Raw genomic sequence first — 22535 nt, 5'->3', positions numbered from 1 at the left:
CCTTGGGCAAACTATGATCTCAGATCAGCGTCCCTGTACTGGCCTGCTTTACAGGGTTATTGTAAGAATGAAGCTGCCTCCGAGGCCCTGCTGCCTTGTGCTGGTTAGGACAGGAGGTGGAAATGTGTTGGGTGGGGGCAGTTTTCCCCTTTCCTTCCCCACAGCACTGATTCCAATGGGAGGAGAATTAGGTACATGAGCCCCAGGCTGGAATCCTGGGGCCTCTCCGGAGAGTCAAGGGGCATTTGAGCCACGGTTGCTGCCATCCCACCATCGCCCCACCCCTGGGACGTCCCTTTTCAAGGCCTACCACCAGTAGATTTTGACCTTCACAAATATCTGCGGTTGTATTAGGGGACTCCGTGGCAGATGCCGCCACCTCTCTGCATCATCCTAACCCCCTTCGGGCAGCTGTCTGAATGGGATTGCTCTACATGTCTTGTTCCAACCCATTATCTCAGCAATATTTGCAACAACCCTGTAAGGAAAACGGGAGGGGTTGAGGCATGGTGGCTTGCCTAAGGCCACCTAGTGAACTTTGTGGCTTCAGGAAGATCTGAAATGGGGACTTTCTGGTTCATGGACACTTAGCCACAACTTCCGCAACATGCTATTCATAGAATAGCGGAGTTGGAAGGGGCCTACAAGGCCATCGAGTCCAACCCCTTGCTCAATACAGGAATCCACCCTAAAGCATCCCTGACAGATGATTGTCCAGCTGCCTATTCAATACTCTGTCCTGTACACAAAGAGCACCTGCCCGTTTTTTGCCCTGTTCCTCTGGGCTTACTCTGGTAATTCTTGCAGTATCGTATGGACCGTTTCCCAGGAAGCTTTGCTGTTGTTGAGCACAAGTTTACGGACGCCGGCAAAAGACCCAGCACACGTCCTGTCTAATACCGACAAGTTCAGGGGGTTGGAACTCAGGTTTAGAAATTCCAAGTGCGGGACATTCGACACAATTTTACTGACCTGGGAGGGAAAAGAAGAAAGAAGCATATCAGGCAGTAATCAGATCTCAAATAATATTCTGTCATTTAAAAACCCCAGGCTTTCCACCGCAGCTCACAGAAGTTGAAGAACGATATGGATTCTAACAGCATTCAAGATAGTTATCTGTAATTCATACTGCTGCTATTTGCTGATTTAAATTGATTGGCTAATTGCTTGTTCACCTCAATGGTTCATTTAATTACACCCTTAAAAAGGCTTGATAAGGAAAAAAGCAGGTTGCTGGCAGGCTTCATAAAACCCACCTGAATGGCAGCTAAAGAAAAAAAACAGCTCACAGCCGCCAACATTTGTCAAAGGGCTATTTTACCCGGGGCCGTTCATCTCTGCTGCGATCTGGCATGCGCCAAATTCCATCTCTACCACACACACAAAGAATGTGATTCCTGAAATTCCAAGCATTCATGGCTTTTTCCCTGAGCTTGCACATTTCCCAGAAAGAAAAAAATGTGCAGCCTTGTAGGCAAAAGGCTGTACACGTGAGGCAACGGACCCTCTCCTCTGGTCTTGTAGCTCTACGGTAAGCCCCTGCTGCGAACTTCCTTACTCACCCTTCCACTCTTGCGACAAAACCCACCCTCATTTTATTTTTAAAATATTGTGGTAACGTCATTAGGAAGTGAGATGTTTGCGTAAAATTGAGAACGTAGGGATGGATACTCCAAGTGCTGCATCAACTGCCCCGTTTGCCCATCAGCTGCAGGCCCAAATTCAAAGTGTTGGTGCTGACCTGAAGGGCCGCCTTCTCCTTTACGTTCCTGCCCAATTGCTAAGGTCTTGCTAGGAGGCTCTTCTCTGGGTGCCCCTCTCCACAATGCTGCAATGGGTGGCTACCAGGGAAAGAGCCTTCTCTGTAGTCCATATCCCCTCCTCCACGCCAGGAGACTCACTTGGCACTCCCATTATTTGCATTTAGACACAGGTTAAGAACTTCCTCATTTAATCTTTAATCTGCAGTTCTGATTTAACTTTACTTCTTCTTTTTTAATGTTTTTTGGTTGTATTTTTTGTATTGGTTGCTATTTTATTGTTGCTTTGGGTTTTTACAATTGCAATTCACCCCGGGGACTTTGGTCAGTTGGGTGGGATATTGATTAAAATAAATAAATATTAGTCCACTGCTTGTTGGCAGGATGGGCCATGCTCAGTGTATGAAACAGAGGCTTCCCTGCAGGGTGGGGTGGGCTGGAGCAGATCTCTGCACACGATGTGTGACTGGCAGACAGAAGCGGGCCCTACTCAGAGTGCTTCTGGCCTCCTGTGCTTCCCACAGCTCCCTTCCCTGCGTTCTCTCCAGAACTGCTGTTTTTAAATGGATACTGTTGTTTTTATGTTTTGATGGTTTTAAATTTTGTATATTTTTAATGGTTACTGTTTTTAACTTTTGTGAACCGCCCAGAGAGCTTCGGCTATTGGGCGGTATAAAAATGTAATAAATAAATAAATAAATAAAATGAGCCCGATTGGGGCCCCTAAATAGCCAGAGTTGGCCTGTGAGGCTGAGGTTCTGCACCCTTGTTCCAGGACATGAAACTCCAGGGGTTTGGAGTGGCGGGAGAAAAAGACAGCAATAATTAGGTCACTTTGGAAGTTTGAGAGACAGTGATGCAAAAAAACTCAGCTCCAAGTGCTCTCAGCCATCTGTCCTGCTTATAAGGGAATGAGGGGAATCTGTGAGGTTCGTTAACCTCTTACTACTCGTAACCATCTTTCCAACGCAAATATGGCCAGGCTCATAAGTCCCAGAGTCGTGGAACAGAGATATTATGTTAGAGAATGACTCTCTCTTTCCTTGGCTCACTCCCACTGGTAGAAGTGTCTGTGGAAGCTTAGAAGCAGCAGCTAGAGGCAACAGAGCTGGCATTAAGGGCTCCAAAGGGACTCATGAGCTGAGAGTTGAAGAGGAAGAAAAGTGGGTCCACTGAGCAATACAGCAGAAGGACGACACTGGTAATTTTTGTGAACCGCCCAGAGAGCTTTAGCTGTTGGGTAGTATAAAAATGTAATAAATATATAAATAAATAAATAAATTTGGGAAGACTGGAAGAATGAGTTGAAGGAGGGCAAGAGGGAACACTTGAAAAACCTCCCAGACACATCATAGTAGAGTTGTCCTGCTCTGGCAGTTCCAGACACAAACAATAATCCACCTGGAATGGCCAAATCCACCTGCAGCAAAGGCATTTGCTCTTGTTACTATTACGAACGATGTTGGTACTGTTTCCTCTACCTCGTGCCAGTCTTCTAGCTTATTGTCAGAAAGGTCGAGTTCGGACACGTGAGCACAGAAGGCAGCAATCTCATTCTCTTCCCCTGCACAGGTTATCCCACAGCTGTTCAACACCAGCACGCTAGGCAGGTTGAGACGATCTGAAAAAGTAGGAGTGACAGTGCGGAATGATCTCCTTCCTGTAGATGCCAAGGATTACCCACCTGCAGAGACTAGCAAAACCCAAGCCAGACAACATGAACTCCAGCAGAAAAATAGCCCAATTGAGAGATGGGCAACATTCCATAGACATAAGTGAGTCTGCAAAGTCAGACCGGCTTGTGTCAATTGTGTCTGATCATTCACGTTACAAAGACTCAGACCGGTAGGCGTTTTCTTTCTTCCATGTGTTTTCAAGACAGGCATAGGTTAAACAACACTGGAACTATCCAAAAGTCACAGTTCACTGGCCTATTACAGGTGGCTCATGACCTGAAACTAGGTTCTCCTGCCCAGGGCTAAGAAAGCTTTCACTAGTGTTATTATTTCTCTTTTAGTTCTAGTAAGAAAAACAGAAAAGAATGAGAAGAGAAAAAGGGGTATCCAGTAAAATAAATAAATAAGTGGGCCTTATGTTACAGGTTGGGATGAATGGTGGGCCCCGGATAAGAAAACAGGGAGGACTGCTGTCTTAGCTTAAACACCTCTATATTTCACAGACAGGGAAATCAACACCAAGTTCAGAAACTGGAATTCCCAACTGAGTTCACCCAGAATTTATCCTGTTTGCCAGCAAATTGTATATAATGGCAGGGGTGGTTGGGGATTTTTTTTACTGGTTCTGTTTATTATGTTTTATTGATACACCATTAACAATCTTTGATCCTGATTTGTGGAAAGATGAGATCATGAGATTTAAAAATTGTACACGTCTCTAAATAAGTTTCCCAAAGGCTTTACTTATGGGGCCATTAAGTGCATAGTGATGGGGTGTGTGTGTATGAGCTTACAAAACTGGCACGTGGTGGTCCCAAGGCAAAATGATCACAGGCACCCTTTATGATTCAGCTTTTGGCTCATGAGAACCTGACAGTGCGCATGTTAAGGTGTCGGCCTTAACCCTCAAACAGCCCCTGCCATCTGGGTCCACACGACACAACAAGCCATGGTAAGCTGGGCACCCATGGGAGCCATACCAAAACGATGCAAGGCCTGACAGCCCCCCAGAGGTAAATTAAGCCATAGTGGGCTGTTGTATCATAAGAATCAGGTCAATGAGTTGGAGACCACTTTGCACAGACTTCCTGTTATACCTGAAGGTGGTATTTGAACAGGCTCGTAACTCCTATTAAGTCTTACGGTTTAAGATGACATAACCACTGAATTATGCGGACTCTTCGTGGGGAAATTTACTGAGAACGTTAGAAAAGAGTGTTTGCTTAAAAGCCTTGAGCGCTGGCTTGGGGAAAGCTATAGTCGGCGCTTAGCTTTTCAAAACCACTTTGTCATGGTGTTTCAATGTGAACTGAAAGGGGCAACTGTATGTTTGATTGAGCATTTTGGGAACTGCTGAGCAGCGGGGTGGGAGTCTGAGGGCTGCACACCTAACAAGAAGCAAGTAATATGCAGCTGCAAGCGCTGTACTATTTTGGATAACAACTCTTTTAAAGTTGCCACCAGGTCCATGGCCAAGACGTCCTTTTCATCTTTTCTAGGCATTAAAGGAATAGCCTGGAAGTTTTTGAGAAGGTGAGTCTTAATTTTAAATGACATATGAAGCATTTTGTCCTTGGCTGACTCAACTGATTTCTGCTCTTTTCTGTCACACGAAGTTATTGTCATTTCCACCCAAATAACTCGCTTGGTTTTTTTCCCCTTTTGGGGATGGTTGTGATACAAATAAACCTGACAGGAATTTAAAATGACACACCGTGTGTGCGCGCAATATAGGTGCATTGAGGGGGCTGGAGCGCTTTGGATTTTGGAATACGGGCTGGATCCGCTCCCCTCTCCATCTCTCACACATATAACTGAGGATACACCAGAATAAGGGACGTCCATATTGATCCATGTTTTTCAACCACGTTCCTTTGAATGCCTGACAAGTACCAGATTGCTGCATAGGGCAGGATGCGGTCAGAATCTGTACCTTTCATAGGTGAACCCTGTGGTGTAGCTGGGACGTGCACGCCCATCCCGGGACCACGACGGTACGGAAAGTTTTCAGGGCTGTATTTCTCACAGAGAACTTGCATGAAACTTCTTCCAGTGGCATGATCCATGGTCCCTTCCTGAAATTCTATGGTTCAAGGAGGGGAGGGGACAGAAATAAACCAACGCACTCCTTTCACCAGCAAAGGCAAACACTCATTCTCCTACTTAAGACTATTCAAAAAACACTGAGGAGCATCTGCTCTTAGAATTCAGGATAGGCGATAAGAAATCCCCCAAGCAGTGTGTGAAATAAATGAAATGCCCCTGTGAGCAGAGGTCCATCAACATGTTTTTCATGGTAAGCACCCTCCTCAGTTCTGATGAGAATGATGACATCTTAAGCATAAAATGTGGACAATGGAGTCATTTCTCTTGCATTTATTGCAAATTTGGGAAACCTCTTGGCCTAAGAAATTCATAGGAGAGCACATGTACGGTGTTTTTTTTAGCAAATAAAGTCGTATATAAATATTATTAAATATAAATATGGCTTAAACAAATTGGAAAGACATACAGAAGCCAAACTAGAAACTTTAGATGAACACAGGAAACAATTATTCAGTCTTGGTATCGGATATCTTAAAAAATCTATGGGAAGAGCTAGTCCTCAGTGGTAGAGTACATGTTTTGCAACAAAAGATCCCGGGTTCAATCCCTAGTATTTTCAAGTACGGCTGGTCAAGAACCCTTTCTGACGATGTCTGGCTAGATGGACCAGTGGTCTGACTCGGTATAAAATTAGCTTCCAACATTCCTAAGGGTTCAAAACAATATGCCTATAAGGTTTTTTTCTCCTTCCTGATGTACATCTATGCTGGGCATTTAATAACTGGGACAGAGGATCAGATTGGATAATGTAATGTTAATTAGCAAGATTGTTTTTCTTCCTCTGGTTTGTGCATTGTAAAATATGAATCATAATAAAATCAACACACAAATTAAGACACCAAGGGACTAACCAAGAGGGGGAAAGGTAGATCAGAACCGTGCTGGTAGTAGATTTGTAGTAGATCAGCAAGGATTCCTGACTCCCAGTTTTTTCTGACAACAGCAACGAAACTGCTCCTCTCTTATGCTAGATTATACGCTGAAATGAGGAAAGATTGATGCGTGTGCGTGTATAACCAAGAGCGGATCTTTATGTAGGACTGTGATTCAGTCCTGGTACTCAAAACAAATTCCTAGCTTCAGAATTCTTTAGTTTCATGCATATGACTTTGGTACCAGACTCTGGTTGGTAGATCTTGGGGTTCCAGTAAATTTCAAAGCAGATCCTGCAAGCCTGAAGTCTGCCTCTACACTCTACATGCCTATTTCAGGATCACCCCACTCCCACAAAGGGATTACTTACCGGTCTCAGCATCCGCTCTTGCCAGGTTACCAGGTGCAAGTCTCAGCAGAATCCATTCATCCCTTCATCTTTTCAGAGGAGAAATATCACAGATCCAGGTAATTTACTGCATGGAAGATATGGCGGGGGGAGGAGGAGAGGAAAAAAGAAAACTGGCTTTAAGAAAAAGTGAACAATTTGGTCTGCTTCTTCCTAAATGCACACAGATACTTTTGCTGGATCAGACCAAGGTCCATCGGATCCAGCACAGTGTTTTAAAACACAGTCAACCAGATGGCACTCAGAAATACTGGCAGCCACTAGCTTAAAGGCTCAATCCTATGCACGTTTAAACACAAAAAAGTCCTACATGTATAGGACTGCACCCTCAATGACTTTTAAATAGGATCAGACAAATTTATGGAGGAGTCTATCAATGGCTATTAGCCATGATGGCGACGTGGAACCTCCAGGTTCAGAAGCAGTATACCACTGAATACTTGTTGCTAAGGGGAAGGTGGGGGGAATCAGCAGCGAAGACAGGCTCTTGTCTTCGTGCCCATTTGTGGGTTTCCCAGAGGCATATTCAGCTTGATTCAGCTAGGTTCCTCTTAAGCTCACAAGCAAAGTACAGAAATGGCCTCCTCTCACCACCACCCCGATACATACACAGAGAATCTGGTATGCAGGAGCAGCCATTGTTTGGGCCAGCCCACTTGTCATATTAAGAGCCTAAAGTTTTGAGAAATGTGGTTCCTGACTGCACACATTTATATGCCCATACGTCTGAGAGAACGAACACGAACCAGGTGTCCCATTGATCCTGATGGAGAAACTGTCTTGCCATGGGTGCTGCAGGCCAATCTAGGGGTCCCCAAAAGTCAATAGGATGTTTCTTTGGCAAAATGCTAGGTACCCCATTTTCTCAGGATCTGGATGCCACACACAAATTTTTAAGCAAAATGTTCCTGAAATTGGACCTTTCCTCTCCAAGAAGCTAGCAGGCAGGACTCTATTCTACATACATGTTTTACTGTAGCTCAAAGGTCAAGAGTCATTCAAGAGGCAGTGGACAACCATCTGTCAGGGATGCTTTAGGGTGGATTCCTGCATTGAGCAGGGGGTTGGACTCGATGGCCTTGTAGGCCCCTTCCAACTCTGCTATTCTATGATTCTATGACAACCCTCTGTCAGGCATGCTTTAGGGTGGATTCCTGCATTGAGCAGGGGGTTGGACTCGATGGCCTTGTGGGCCCCTTCCAACTCTGCTATTCTATGATTCTATGAAGATGTATGCAAGAATTACTAAACATGAAAGGGTTCTATAGATTGAACAGCAACTGCTGCTGCTGAGATTTACAAAGGGATATTTTAGCGATCATCCAGCTTTCTGAAGGACTTTTTTATTTTAAAACCTCCAATGACAATAAATCCATACATGGGGCCCAGGTAACCCTTTTCTGCGTTTTTCCCTCTGGAGAGCAGCAAATTGAAACCAACTCAAAGCTACCTGCACTCAGAGAAGTAGGAACTGTGAAAATAGGCAGGCCTCAGCCTTGAAGATACAAGTGAAAAAGTCAATGCAAAGTAAAGATTTCTCTGGCTTTTCCAAAAGAACAGTATGGAAACACTGAAGAGACTTTCTTGAAAATAGAAACCCATGCTTTCCTTTTCCCAAGCGTCAAGGTTCAACGAAAAGAAATATAAGGTTCCCAAAAGGACGGAAACCTGAGTTACATGAAAGAGAGGCATGCCCTTTACCGAATGAAACGGAGGCATTTCTTGCCTGCAACACACAGAGAGTCAATTCTTTGGAAGACCTTCAAATGCAACCCCTTTACCCACCCATGCTGCAAATATAGTGAAGAGGTTCTCAACTTGCTGAAGCACGTGCCACCGGCAGAAGTGGCTTTTTTATTTTCCCGTTACCATACACCAGTCTCCCTCAATCTGGTGACCTTTTGGACTTTTAACTCTCATCAGCCCTACCCGGCATGGCCAAAGGTCAGGAAACCTGGAAGATGTAGTCAGGTTGGAGGAGGCTGGCATACACCTTCCAAAACAAAGAAACAGTGAAAAGCCAGTTCAACACAGACGGATTATCATTCAAAATATAAACCAATGCTGGAAAAGTTGCAACAGCCGGGAGAGGGAAAAATCCTCTCCTCATCTAGGCATGTAAACATTGTACACTGGCTTATGAAAGTGTACTATATAGAATGATAGGTATGAAACCGATAAATGATTGTAAGTACAATTCAGCCATGGAGATTTATTACATTTATATCCCATCCTTCTTCCATCATGGAACTCATGGTGGCCTTTCATGGGTCACTCATCCAGCCGCCAACCAAGAACTGGACCTTCAGTCTCCGCTTTCAAGTTGGAAAATGGGAATTGCAATTATGTTCTTGTGAAGATAGATAAGTAATTGCCACCTGTCCTATGCTTTAGAGTGAACCAAAACTTTCATCAAGAATACCAATACAATAAAGACCTGGAAGGCACCGAAATTCTAGAAAGTAGATGAGCCAATGTGGTAGAGAAACATCAACAGGAAGCCGAACCCCTAAGATGGCGTTTACTACCAATTGCTTGACAATTGCTCACATCCTGAGTTTATTTATTACATTTACATACTGCCCCTTAGCCGAAGCTCTCTGGGCGGTTTACAAAGGTTAAAAACAGTGAACATTAAAAACAAATATACAAAAATTTAAAACCATCAAAACAACAATATCCATTTAAAACTATTTATTTATTTAATTTAATTAACCTGTTCTATACTATTAAGCAAATAAACCAAGGTCACCATGTTTATGACAACATGACATCTGTGAGTACATGGTAAATAAGACTGCACTATCGTAACATCTATCCAAAGAGGTGTAAGTGATAAACACACAAGAGAAACAAGTAGGCAATAGCATTTAATCTGCCCAGTTTCTGACGAGAGAAACAAGCACACTTCAGAGTATGTGTGTGAAGCTCTCATCATCAGTGACTGGCACTGGCCTCCATGTAATGCTGCTGCTGCCTTATACCAAATCAGGCCACTGGGCTATCCTGTCCAATGCTATCTATACAACCTGGTACCCTCCAAATGCATTGGGACTACAACTCCCAACATCATCTGTGCTGGCTGAGGGATGTTGGGACCTGTAGTACAACACATTTGGTGGGCCCCAGTTTGGGGAAGGCTAGCCTATGCTAAAGGGCAGACACTCTCCGAAGATTCAGATGGAGTTCTTTCCTGCTCTGCTATCCAAGACCCTTTTTTCACAAGAAACTGCTTCCACCTGGTCAGACTATTTATATAAAACCACCCAGAGTCTTATGTAAACCTCCCGGAGAGCTTCGGCTATGGGGCAGTATAGAAATGTAATAAATAATAATAGTATTTGTCTATCTAACCCAGTGTTGCCTATTCTGACTGTCAAGAGAGCTCTCCAGGGTCTCAGAAAAGGCTCTTTCATCTGACCCTGTTTAACCGGAGATGGCAGGATTGAACCTGGAACCTTTTACATTCAAAACATGTATGGGCTCCTATTGAGCTAAAGCCCTCTCCGAGAACCTCTGAATACCAGATACTAAGAACAAGCAACAGTGATGGAGCTAGAATACTGGACTACTTGGGAAAATGCAGCAGGAAAAGTTATGTCCCCTTTTCTAAAAGAGTAAGGACCAATCTTCCTCACAACACCTCTTATATCTGGAAGTAATATGTCAATAATTCTCCAGGTTAAGGGCACACAACCCTATGCAAGTTTAGACAGAAAAAAGTCCTAAAATATCCAGGATGCCCCATACAGCATGGCTGGCTGGGGCATTCTGGGAGTTGTAGGGCTTTTTTCTGTGTAAACATGTATAGGATTGCACCCCAATTATTGTATCAGTACATGCTGTTACAGCTGACGCAGGTGCTTTAATATACAAGTACCCTACAGCGAATCACTGCACTGCCTCTGTGATGACAAGTCACATAATTACTATAAAGTGCAGAAAAAACATACATTTAAGGCATGACTAATGCTTAAAGAATAGAACACCTTGACTAGTTATGCACAACAGTTTTATTAGAACTAATGCTTTGTTTTTGAACCACACCTAGGAGACCTCGCTAAAGATCAGATCAGTCAAGGACACACGACATGCTGCCATGGACTTGTTACCATTGTTCAGCCTCAGTCTATAAAAAGCAGGAATATGAGTGACTTACCTGACAGGGCTGTTGTGAAAAGCAACAATAGTATAATGAGCCATCTCCCTGACACTTAAAAAGTGCTACTACAAATATACTGAAGAGCACAGAAGCCTTGGGAGTAAATAAATTCAGCCAGTACCAGAAGGCACTAAGTCTTCCTTCCCTTGCAACAACCCGCTACTGGAGGGCAATGGTGTATGTGAACTGAAGGCCCCACTCCAACAGTGAGCAGTGCCCTTTGTGACTACACACAGAAGATGCAACCATCTTAAACAGCTGTGTAAAAGAGGCAATTCCGACCAGCGCAGGTTTTTCTCATCAGCCTCAGCACCGTGACCCAGGAAATGCTTCTGTTGTTTTCCAAAGGCCTCTACTAAAATGATGGAAGGAGCTCCATCCTCCACGGCATCTACTCAGCCTAGGCGCCCACAAAGACTAGCCACGTCTGCTCTAAGGACATAGGAGTAGCCCGGCTGGACCTGACCAATGTCCACCTAACCCAGTATCCTGTTTCTGACAACAACCAGCCGAATGGTTCTGAGAAGCCAATAAGCAGGGAGGGCATGGAATGCACTAGCTGCCCTTTTTGTGTACTCCTTAGGGTGACCATATGAAAAGGAGGACAGGGCTCCTGTATCTTTAACAGTTGCATAGAAAAGGGAATGTCAGCAGGTGTCATGTGCATATATGGAAAACCTGCTGAAATTTCCCCTTCATCACCACAGTTAAAGTTGCAGGTGCCCTGCTCTCTTTTAAATCTGGTCACAGTATAGCTGCGGTATAGCTCCTGCAGCTTTAACTGTGGTGATGAAGAGGGAATTTCACCAGGTGCTGCAAATGACACCTACTGAAATTTCCTTTTCTAGGCAACTGTTAAAGATACAGGCGCCCTGTCCTCCTTTTCATAGGGTCACCCTATTTTGGACCTCAACTTTGGACCAGGGCTTATCTGTAGTCCAAAACATCTGGAGGGCACCAGGTTGCCTATCCCTGCAGGCTCACCTCCAGTCCTCCCCAGCAAGGCTTGGAAGCATCAGACCACCCAGCCCAGCATCCCGTCCCACACAAGGGCCAGCCAGAGGCTTCTCAGGCCGCTCACAGGCAGGGCGTGAGGGCCACCTCCTAAGCCTTCTTGCCTGCCTGCTTTAGAGAGAGGCGGGTGGCAGCCGCGTGGCTGACTATCACAGTTTAAGAAGGCAGCAAAGGCAAGGAAGGCAAGATCCCTCTTGCTGGGTCAGCTCGAAAGGCCCACCTCGTCCAGCATCCTGCCTCCAACCGCGGACAGCCTGACGCCTCCGCTGACCCTGCGGCCGGCCTTCCCCTGAGGTTGAGCCTCTTCTGGGGTAGACTGCCCCATCACATGGAGGGCCCCCGCAGCTTTGCAGACCCCCCCCCACATTTAACCCTTGCGTTTCCGTATCACAGCACCAAGGGAGTTTGGAAAGGGGGGGAATGGCCTGCGCCGACCCCCCCCACCCACTCAATTTATGCCACTGACCCCCTCTCCCCACCTTTCCTCACCGGACCCCACCGTTTCAGGCTCCCCGTCCGGCCGCCGCGTCCTGCATTGACCCGGAAACAGCTTGAGGAGGAGGAGGATGGAGGAGGAAGGGGGGGGGGAGAGAGAAGAGAAAACCAAACATCACGTGACTTCCCCGGCAAGGCAGGTCACGTGAAAGCGTCCTCGGCGGGGCGGAAGAGGCGAGCGGTTACCATGGAGACGGAAGAGGCTGGGGCTCGGCCTACGAAGCCTTGCTGGGAAACGTCGGCGGCTGCGGACGTGGGGGGCTCGTTCCCGGCAACCATCGCGCGTCCAACGGCCTCCCTTCTTGCGGCTGCGCGCGCTGCTTTCCCGCCTCCCTCCCTCCCCACACTTCAAATCCCAACCGCCGAGCGAGAGCCGTTGGCAACCGCCAACCGTCGCTGAGGGAGCTGGGGGGGGGGGGTGCGGGGAGGGGCGGGGCTCGTGACCCCCCTCGCGCCACAGCATGACTTTGTGACGCTGCCCGCGGCGTCGCCTCAGGGCAAACTCCTCGCCCCGCCCCGGTGGTGGCGGCCCCCAGGCGGTTTGGACTTCAACTCCCATCAGCCCCATTCAGCAGGGCCAATAAAAGCTGCCAGAGGGGGACTGGCTGAGTGGGTAAGCGGAGTGGCCAATGCCTCCCTTCGCCAAGGAAGGGTCCCCGCCTGCTTGAAGGAGGCAGTGGTGAGACCCACACTGGAAAAGCCCTCCGTGGCCCCCACGGTATTGGGTAACTTCCGGCCAGTCTCCAACATCCCATTTTTGGGCGAGGTATTGCAGCATGTGTGGTGGCCTCCCAGCTCCAGGGATTCCTGGATGAGACGGATGATCTAGATCCATTTCAGTCTGGCTTCAGGCCTGGTTATGGGACAGAAACAGCTTTGGTCGCTTTTATTATTATTATTATTATTATTATTATTATTATTATTAATTTATATAGCACCATCAATGTACATGGTGCTGTACAGAGTAAAACAGTAAATAGCAAGGCCCTGCCGCATAGGCTTACATTCTAATAAAACCATGATAAAACAATAAGGAGGGGAAGAGAAAGCAAACAGGCACTGGGTAGGGCAAACAGGCACTGGGTAGGGCAGACAGGCACAGGGTAGGGCAAACAGGCACTGGGTAGGGCAGACAGGCACTGGGTAGGGCAGACAGGCACTGGGTAGGGCAAACAGGCACTGGGTAGGGCAAACAGGCACTGGGTAGGGCAGACAGGCACTGGGTAGGGCAGACAGGCACTGGGTAGGGCAAACAGGCACTGGGTAGGGCAAACAGGCACTGGGTAGGGCAGACAGGCACTGGGTAGGGCAGACAGGCACTGGGTAGGGCAGACAGGCACAGGGTAGGGCAGACAGGCACAGGGTAGGGCAAACAGGCACTGGGTAGGGCAGACAGGCACTGGGTAGGGCAGACAGGCACAGGGTAGGGCAGACAGGCACAGGGTAGGGCAGACAGGCACAGGGTAGGGCAGACAGGCACAGGGTAGGGCAAACAGGCACTGGGTAGGGCAGACAGGCACAGGGTAGGGCAGACAGGCACTGGGTAGGGCAAACAGGCACTGGGTAGGGCAAACAGGCACAGGGTAGGGCAAACAGGCACAGGGTAGGGCAAACAGGCACAGGGTAGGGCAAACAGGCACAGGGTAGGGCAAACAGGCACAGGGTAGGGCAAACAGGCACTGGGTAGGGCAAACAGGCACAGGGTAGGGCAAACAGGCACAGGGTAGGGCAAACAGGCACTGGGTAGGGCAAACAGGCACTGGGTAGGGCAAACAGGCACTGGGTAGGGCAAACAGGCACTGGGTAGGGCAAACAGGCACAGGGTAGGGCAAAACTAACAGGTGGATGATCTTCGCCGGGAACTGGACAGGGGGAGCGTGTCCCTGCTGGACCTCTCAGCGGCGTTCGATACCATCGACCATGGTGTCCTTCTGGGCCGCCTTGCTGGGATGGGTCTTGGAGGCCCTGCTTTACAGTGGCTCCATTCCTTCCTGGATGGACGGACCCAGAAGGTGGTACTGGGGGACTCCTGTTCGACTCCTTGACCATTGGCCTGTGGAGGCCCTCAGGGCTCTGTTTTGTCCCCCATGCTATTTAACATATACATGAAGCCGTTGGGAGAGGTTATCCGGAGTTGTGGGGTGCGGTGCCACCAGTACGCTGATGACACCCAACTCTACTACTCCTTTCCCCCCAATTCCAAGGAAGCAGTTTCTGTGCTAAACCGCTGTTTGTTGGCAGTAATGGATTGGATGAGGGCAAACAAATTGAAGCTTAATCCAGATAAGACAGAGGTGCTCCTGGTCACTCGAAAGGCAGATCAGGGAATAGGGATTCAGCTTGTGCCGGGTGGGGTCACACTCCCCCTGAAGACGCAGGTCCGCAGCTTGGGTGTATTTCTGGATTCAGCCCTGAGCCTGGATACCCAGGTTTCGGCGGTGGCCAGGAGTTCATTTGCACAGTTAAAGCTAGTGCGCCAACTGCGCCCGTTCCTAGAGATGTCGGACTTGGCCACGGTGACACATGCCTTAGTTACATCCCTATTGGATTACTGTAACGCGCTCTACATGGGGCTGCCTTTGAAGAGTGTTCGGAAACTCCAGCTGGTTCAAAGAGCTGCAGCCAGATTGTTGACCGGGGCTGGTTACAGGGAGCAGACAACTCCCCTGTTAAAACAGCTCCACTGGCTTCCAGTCTGTTTCCGGGCACAATTCAGAGTGCTGGTTATGACCTATAAACCCCTATATGGCTTGGGTCCAGGTTATTTGAAAGAACGTATTCTCCCTTATGAGCCTGCCCGTGCTTTGAGATCTTCTGGAGAAGTCCTTCTTTCAGTCTCACCTTCTTCACAGGCACGCTTGGTGGGAACATGGGAGAGGGCCTTCTCGGTGGTTGCTCCGGTGCTCTGGAACTCTCTTACTGGGGAAGCTAGGCTGGCTCCCTCCTTGATGGGCTTTCGGAAGCAGGCTAAAACTTTTTTGTTCCGGCAGGCCTTTGGAGAATAATCCAGCCCTCCATCTATGTTAATGTCTTATAATTTTGTTGTGTATTTTTTAATTGTTTATGGTTTTGTTTCCCTCCCCCCATGTTTATTTTAAACTTTGTAAGGCTGCCTTGAGGCCCAGCATTGGGCAAAAAGCGGGATACAAATAAATATAATAATAATAATAATAATAATAATAGTCACAAATAAATAAATAAATAAAGAGGGCACCAGGTTCGGAGAGGCCGATGTGAGGGGAAATCTCCACAGGTTCCCCCAGGAACAGCGAAGCTGTTAGAAAAGCTCAATATTTATTTCATTCTTTCATGATAGCCACGCTGGCTTTTCAACAACGTCTCAAAGCGGCTTTCTTTGCAAAAGGCGGTTTACAAACCCGGGATCAAGTTCGTAGAATCATAGAATAGTAGAGTTGGAAGGGGCCAACGAGGCCATTGAGTCCAACCCCCTGCTCAATGCAGGAATCCACCTTAAAGCATCCCCGACAGATGGTTGTCCAGCTGCCTCTTGAAGGCCTCTAGGGTGAGAGAGCCCACAACCTCACCAGGCAACTGATTCCATTGTCGTACTGCTCTAACAGTCAGGAAGTTTTTCCTGATGTCCAGCTGGAATCTGGCTTCCTTTAACTTGAACCCGTTATTGCGTCAGATAGCGTGCCTTTTTTTATCCCAGTTGCTGCGGAATATTTAATGTTACACTCTTGTCCTACCTGTGGGTTTGACCACTGTGAACAGAATCCTGCGTGAGTCCTGATGTTCATATGTTAATAGCTGCAAGTAGGGTTGCCATACATCCCAGAAAATGGGGAATGTCCCAATTTCCAGGAGATTGTGAAATGTCCCAACAGGCTGGGCAAGAATCCTGGATTCCTGGTCCAGATGGCCGGAGAAATTCTGACCTCCAAAATGGTGCCTTGAGCCTGTTCAGCTAAGTGGCAGCAGCAGAGAAAAAGGCGCATGAGTCCGGTGTTGTTGTTTTTCCAGAGCATCACTGCTCCTCCACAGGGTCATCTGAGTCACTCACCATGACTCACTTTATTGCACCTGTGGCTGCATAGAAGAACAGCAGCGAGGAAATGTGCACGTGCGCTCCTCAGGCTACCTGAGTCCCATGCAACGCAAAGGAGTTTGGTGAGCTTGGCTGGTTGTGGTCAGACGTTTAGGGTAAGCCCGGGATTGGAGCTGCTGGGTTATTTGTGGGGGAAGAAAGTTTTGTGGGAGACAGGAGGGAGGGAGCAAGTGGGGAATGAGGGGGTGAAGGAGAGGAAAGGAGAGAGAGGAGAAAGGAAAGAAAAGTCACTCCCCCAAAAATCAACATTCAGAAATCCACATCATTGGATTTGGGTTGTAAGCCTCAAATCTGTTACTTGGAAGTAAGTTGCAGTGAATTTAAGATGTCTGGTTTTACAGTTGTTGATGTTTTAATTGAAAAATTGGGCTTTGCAAAAATTGGGCTTTCCGTAGACCTTTACATATTACTCAGTTTTTTAAAAAAATCCTTGCCGCCCCCCCACCCCCCCAAAAATGTCCCAGTTTTGTGGATTCAGAATATGGCAATTCTAGCTGCAACGTTCCTCTTAGCAAAAGCTTGGCAGTCAATGAGAATACCATCTCTGGTGCAATCACAAAAGAAATTTTCGACTGCTATGGCAATGTGTAAAATAACAATTATAGAGTTGGAGGGGGCCTTGCAGGCCATCCAGTTCTAAACCTTGCTCAGTACATGAAATCCTGCACTACAGCATCTCCAATGGTTGTCCAGCTTCTGCCTGAAGACTTTTGGCAAGGGAAAGTACTCCGTGCCCCAGTAATTGTTTCCATTGTCAAACTCCTTACCTCATACTCCTAAAAATCTTCCCTCCTGTAACTTAAACCCATTACATCTCTGAGGCAGCAAAGAACACATATTTTCCTTCTTCTGTGCAAAGGACCTTCTGCTACCCAAAGAATGACTCTATGTGTCTCCTCAGTCTTTACTTCTCTAGGCTAAACATACCCAGTTCCTTCCACTTTTTCCTCAAAGGACTTGTTTTCCATACTGCTCACCATCTTCAGGGCACTCCCCTGAACCCATTCCAATATCCTTAAAGTGGCGCATGATCTTAATGGGTTGTTAACTATGAGCAACCTTGGAAGAGAGGCCATGGTTTGTTGTTGGGTCATGAACTTCGGGTTGTATGTGGTTAACCCATAGTTAAATCAGGGTTTGCATGTAACAACAACCCATGGTTTAACAACAACCCATACTCAAGCTTGACATTGCTCAGAAAAGGGGGGTTGATTGTAATTGTATTTTTAAAGTGGTGGTGAATAAAAGCATTGTCACACACACACACAGCTTTCCCTTCCAGAACTGGATTTTTTCTTTTACTGCAGTAGAAATATGTTCCTATTTGTTCTTTATTACCCATTGATATAATTCTGGCATTATCCTTGTTCCTAAGCTGCCCATATAAATGAGTATTGACTCAATAATCTCCCATTAAAAAACCAAAAATACCTTAATCTGCATTCCTCTGAATAACTCCTTTGCTGTCTTCTCTGCATTCCTTAGTGTGCATTGTATTTGCATTTCTTTGGTATCTGTTTCAGAGAGATAAAGAAACTTGTTGCACTCAGGATGTGTACTTCCTTGCTAGTAAGACTTTCGAACTTGCCCCCACTCATCTAAACTATTGAAAAGAGCCAAGACACTAAGATTAATTTTAGCTCACAATGTCCCGTTAGCTGACACGTTTGTAGACAATCATTGTAGCTCTTGTTTTCAACAGTTGCCCAGTCAATTGGAAAGCTAGCACTACATTTTAAAGAAACCTTGTCTAGTACACATCGAGTCACTGTGGTCTAGAGAATAACACGTTGGTTGTAGAAGCGGGATCTTCAGCTTTACAACTGGGAACAAGAAATCGTAATGTTGTATGGTGTTATGCTGACAATGAATGAGATCCTTGTCCACAAATGCCTCAATCCATGGACACAGGAGTTTTAAGAGGACCAGGCTACTTGAAGGCCCCTCTCCTCACACTTGGCCATGCCTGTCCATTCAGATCTTGGAGGAGAGGTTCTGCTCCATTTTCTATGCCATCAGAGGTGTGGTTGGTGGGGATGTGGTTCTCTGATGCCAAGGCTTTGGACCTCCCTGCTCTGGGAACCAGATTGGCCAGAAAAACTTTGTTAATTATAAGGTTTTATTTACTACTTCTAAAAACTTGTTCTATGGGTTCTGTGATGTTTATTGTTTACTGGTTTTGCTCATTGTATCACTGTGTTTAACTATTCTGTTTAGTTGTGTTCAGTTTTTCTTTATGAGTGGAAAGGTGAGATATAATATTTCCAATATTTTTCATATTCATCCATGTGTATGAACACAACAGACCCAACTATTGCAATCAAGGGGGGTGGGTTGTGTTTGCGAAAGCTTTATATATGCCTTGTACTTGTGAAAGATCAAATGTTTCACATGGACCCAAGAAGCATGCGGGCAGAAAGTCTACAGCCATGCCCTCAAGAATGCCCAGAAGGTGGTGAACCCCGTCTACTATACTCCTCTTCCTCCTTCCATTTTGCATAGTGTTTAACAGAGTGCAAGAGGACAGGTTATTAGTTTTTACACAGCTGTTCTAGTTAAAATCTAGTCTTCTTTCTCTCTCTTTCTGTGTCGTTCTTTCACGTTTCTCCCATCCTATTCTCCATAATCACCCCATCCCATGCCTTGGAAAATTGCTATGGGATCTTTATGTACTCTGTATGCAGTTCATCCTTAGCAAATATAGCCTTACAAAAACACAACAGTCAAACCATACTATGCCTTTTCTTAAACCCTATATATTCACCCTGATTAATAATCCATGCTATTCTAAGATTTCAAAGCAGATCACAAATTTTAAATTCCCTGTTCCTCAAAGATCACTTCTAAAAACTCTCTCTCTCTCTCTCTCTCTCTCTCTCTCATATATATATAAATAAAATGAAGAAGTGGTAGGCAGGGAAATGGTTGCAGATAAATCTATGCAACTTGGCAAATTGCATCTTTCTTTTCCCTGGAGATTATTCTTTGATTCTTCAAAGAAATCTTGTTCTTTTCACAAATCTCTCTTCCTTTCACTTAAATTAAACATTTTTGCCCAATTTCATGATTTAATAATGAGGAATAAAATTGAAGCTGTATTAAGCATCAAGACAAGAACTCTTTCACTTCTTCTGAGGATTAAGAGAGGTGTCAACGGTGTGAAAATTCCCCATTAACCATGGTGCCCTGACATGGCAAGCCTGTTGAACTTCTGTTGAGACACCTGGAGGTAAAGTCAAAGATCTGTGTGTATTTCAGGACGGGGCCTCTGGAAATGTAATATCATGTCATTCAAATGCTGCGTAGCAACAGCAGCCCGGTCTCCAACCATCTAACTACCAATAGTATCTTTTGAATCCAGGCTCATGTAGAGCTTTGCTGAGCAGATTCTCTCAGACCACCTTTCCACCTAAACCACTGATTTAAGGTAACTCTTCACAAAGGGCTATCCTTTACTTTTGCATGAGTGCTCCCCAAACTACTTTTGCCCCTTCCCTTCAATTCTAAATATATGATTTATTTCACAATAAACACATTTATTTGAAAACAAGAACAAGCAACGTATTAAGCAAATATTCAAAATAAGCAAGGCCCATCAGAATTATGAGATGTAAATAAAATGCACATAGGTCTTGTTACTGGGCCTGGCCTTCTCGTACATACCCCACTTTCCTTCAAATGCATGACCTAGCGTGCTCAATTTCAGGGTCAAGGCACAGAGGGAGAGAAGCCTAAATTCCTCTTAGATTTTCAATTTCTAGGTGATGGATGGGTTTCTAAACTGTCAGTTTAGGAGTCTACATCCCCTATTCTTTGTGGAGTCCTACTCCTAGATCCTTCTCTGGTTGAATTGGGACGGAAAACCAGAAACAGGCAGCCCAAGAAGGGCAATGCTCTTTACTTGCACCCTGATGTGTGACAGCAAAGTTCACAAAAGGAAAAAGAAAGTCTTGGCTTTCTGAATTCTGAGCAAAATCACCAGTGGGAACAGAGAATGCCATAGTAAACCATTAGTGAGTGAGATGGCAGTACTCAGGGTGCAAAGACCTTTACCTACAGATTTCTGGTTGCCATAGATAAATGATCCTTGGTGGGGCAGCACACCAATATTTTGCTTACTAGAGAGGACCATTAGTTTCAAATATAACTTGCATTGTAGGAGCCTTACTGCACTACAACCTTTCTTCAAGCATCTTGAAAGTAAACCTGTCAAAGCAGGTACACAATCAAGGAATCTAACTGAGGTGTGTGTGTGTGTGTGTGTGTGTGTGTGTGTGTGTGTGTGTGTGTGTGTAATTGTCCCAGTTTAGTCCCATAAATGAGAACTGGAGTTTCTTTTCTGACTACACTCCTAAATGTGGTAAGGCTATACAATCTAGAGCAACAATACAATTTGAACAGACAAATCAGTCATCTTAACATTCACCTGGGAATCAGAGAGACCTTTCTCTCCGCATTCATTTGCATTCCCTTTCGGCTTTGAAATAAATTACATCCAACCTTGACTCGCTCAGAGCTAAGCCTGGAAAAGCTGAAGTGCTAAACTCATCAATGTTACCTGGGAACACAGACAAGTTCTGACAAGAAATATTCTCTTTCCCAAATAAAGCAGCAGACAGTTTGAAGAAGCCAATAGGATGTTAGCAAAATAAGGCCATATCCTCCCGTGTGTGTGTGTGTGTGTGTGTGTGTGTGTGTGTGTGTACATACACACACCTTATTTACATCAGCTGGGGACCTGGTCTACATTGATTTACTACCATGTATTCTGCATCTTGGCAGTTTGAATATTGGGTTAGATTTCTTAGTATATAAATATAGGGAATTAACTCCACTTTGGGGACTGGCAGCTACAGGAAAGATTAGAAGCTTGTTATTAATAAACGAAGCATAACAAATCAAGCATAGCTTAATGATTCTTAGCATTTACATTGGGCTTTTTAAGTTTAAAATGCATCATATACATTACAAAAAACTATAATGTAGGTTAAGTATTATTATACGTATGCTGCAAATGTGGGGCTGATCAAATTTCTGCAAGTAGAGCTTTGCCATGCAGCAGTGAGGAATTTGCAGTTGGCAAAATTCCCTCTTCTGCATAATGATTAAAGTTACAGGCTTCAATGCCCGTCTAGCCCATAGAATCATAGAATAGTAGAATTGGAAGGGGCCTATGAGGCCATCGAGTCCAACCCCCTGCTCAATGCAGGAATCCACCCTAAAGCATCCCTGACAGATGGTTGTCCAGCTGCCTCTTGAAGGCCTCTAGTGTGGGAGAGCCCACAACTTCCCAAGGTAACTGGTTCCATTGTCGTACTGCTCTAACAGTCAGGAAGTTTTTCCTGATGTCCAGTCGGAATCTGGCTTCCTGTATCGTGAGCCCATTATTCCACATCCTGCACTCTGGGAGGATTGAGAAGAGATCCTGGCCCACCTCTGCGTGACAACCTTTCAAGCATCTGAAGAGTGCTATCACATCTCCCCTCAGCCCAGTATTAACTCCTTAGACGCAAGTGTCTCAGATGTCTTTCCCAGCCCTCTTTATAACCTTCAACTGGAAGAGGCAGGAAATGAAAGTGGGACTGTATAGAGGAACATAAGAACTTTCTTTATACTGAGTCAGACCATTGGTCCATCTAGCCCCAGCAATTGGTGTGCAGATATACTGCCTCTGATACTGACGCATATAGCCATCAGGACTAGTCACCATTGGTAGCCTAATGATCCATGAATTTGTCCAATCCTCTTGGTGGCCCTCTCTACATCTTGTGGTGATGAAGTCCATAGCTTAACTATGCACTGTGTGAAAAAGTGCTTCGTTTCGTCTGTCCTCAGTCTCCCACCAGTCAGCTTCATCGGATAACCCTGCTTTCTAGTATTATGAGAGAAGGAGAAAAATATCTCCCTATTCACTTTCTCCACACCTTGCATAATTTTGTACACCTCTATCATGCTTTAGGGTGGATTCCTA

The 22535-nt window shown here is 45.7% G+C and overlaps 1 protein-coding gene across 2 annotated transcripts in view; it reads right to left on the bottom strand.

Annotated features, from left to right (window-relative positions):
• Window positions 1-12613, bottom strand: part of LOC134407268 (tubulin-specific chaperone cofactor E-like protein) — a 106185-nt gene extending 93572 nt beyond the window's left edge. The window contains exons 1-5 of one of the 2 annotated variants that reach the window (XM_063138961.1): window positions 12480-12613; window positions 6786-6891; window positions 5370-5519; window positions 3242-3381; window positions 791-972 (exon numbers count right to left, since the gene is read on the bottom strand). In XM_063138961.1, the coding sequence (XP_062995031.1) occupies window positions 791-972; window positions 3242-3381; window positions 5370-5502 (455 nt within the window). In that variant the 5' untranslated portion in view covers window positions 5503-5519; window positions 6786-6891; window positions 12480-12613. The remainder of the gene's footprint in view (window positions 1-790; window positions 973-3241; window positions 3382-5369; window positions 5520-6785; window positions 6892-12479) is intronic. The other variant, XM_063138962.1, reaches the window with a different exon arrangement.
• Window positions 12614-22535: the final 9922 nt, after the last annotated feature.

The sequence above is a fragment of the Elgaria multicarinata genome, chromosome 12 (assembly GCF_023053635.1).
Source record: "Elgaria multicarinata webbii isolate HBS135686 ecotype San Diego chromosome 12, rElgMul1.1.pri, whole genome shotgun sequence".
Taxonomy (NCBI): Eukaryota; Metazoa; Chordata; class Lepidosauria; order Squamata; family Anguidae; genus Elgaria; species Elgaria multicarinata.
Note: the sequence above shows the minus strand (reverse complement) of the source record. Positions and strands in the feature narration are given on the sequence as shown.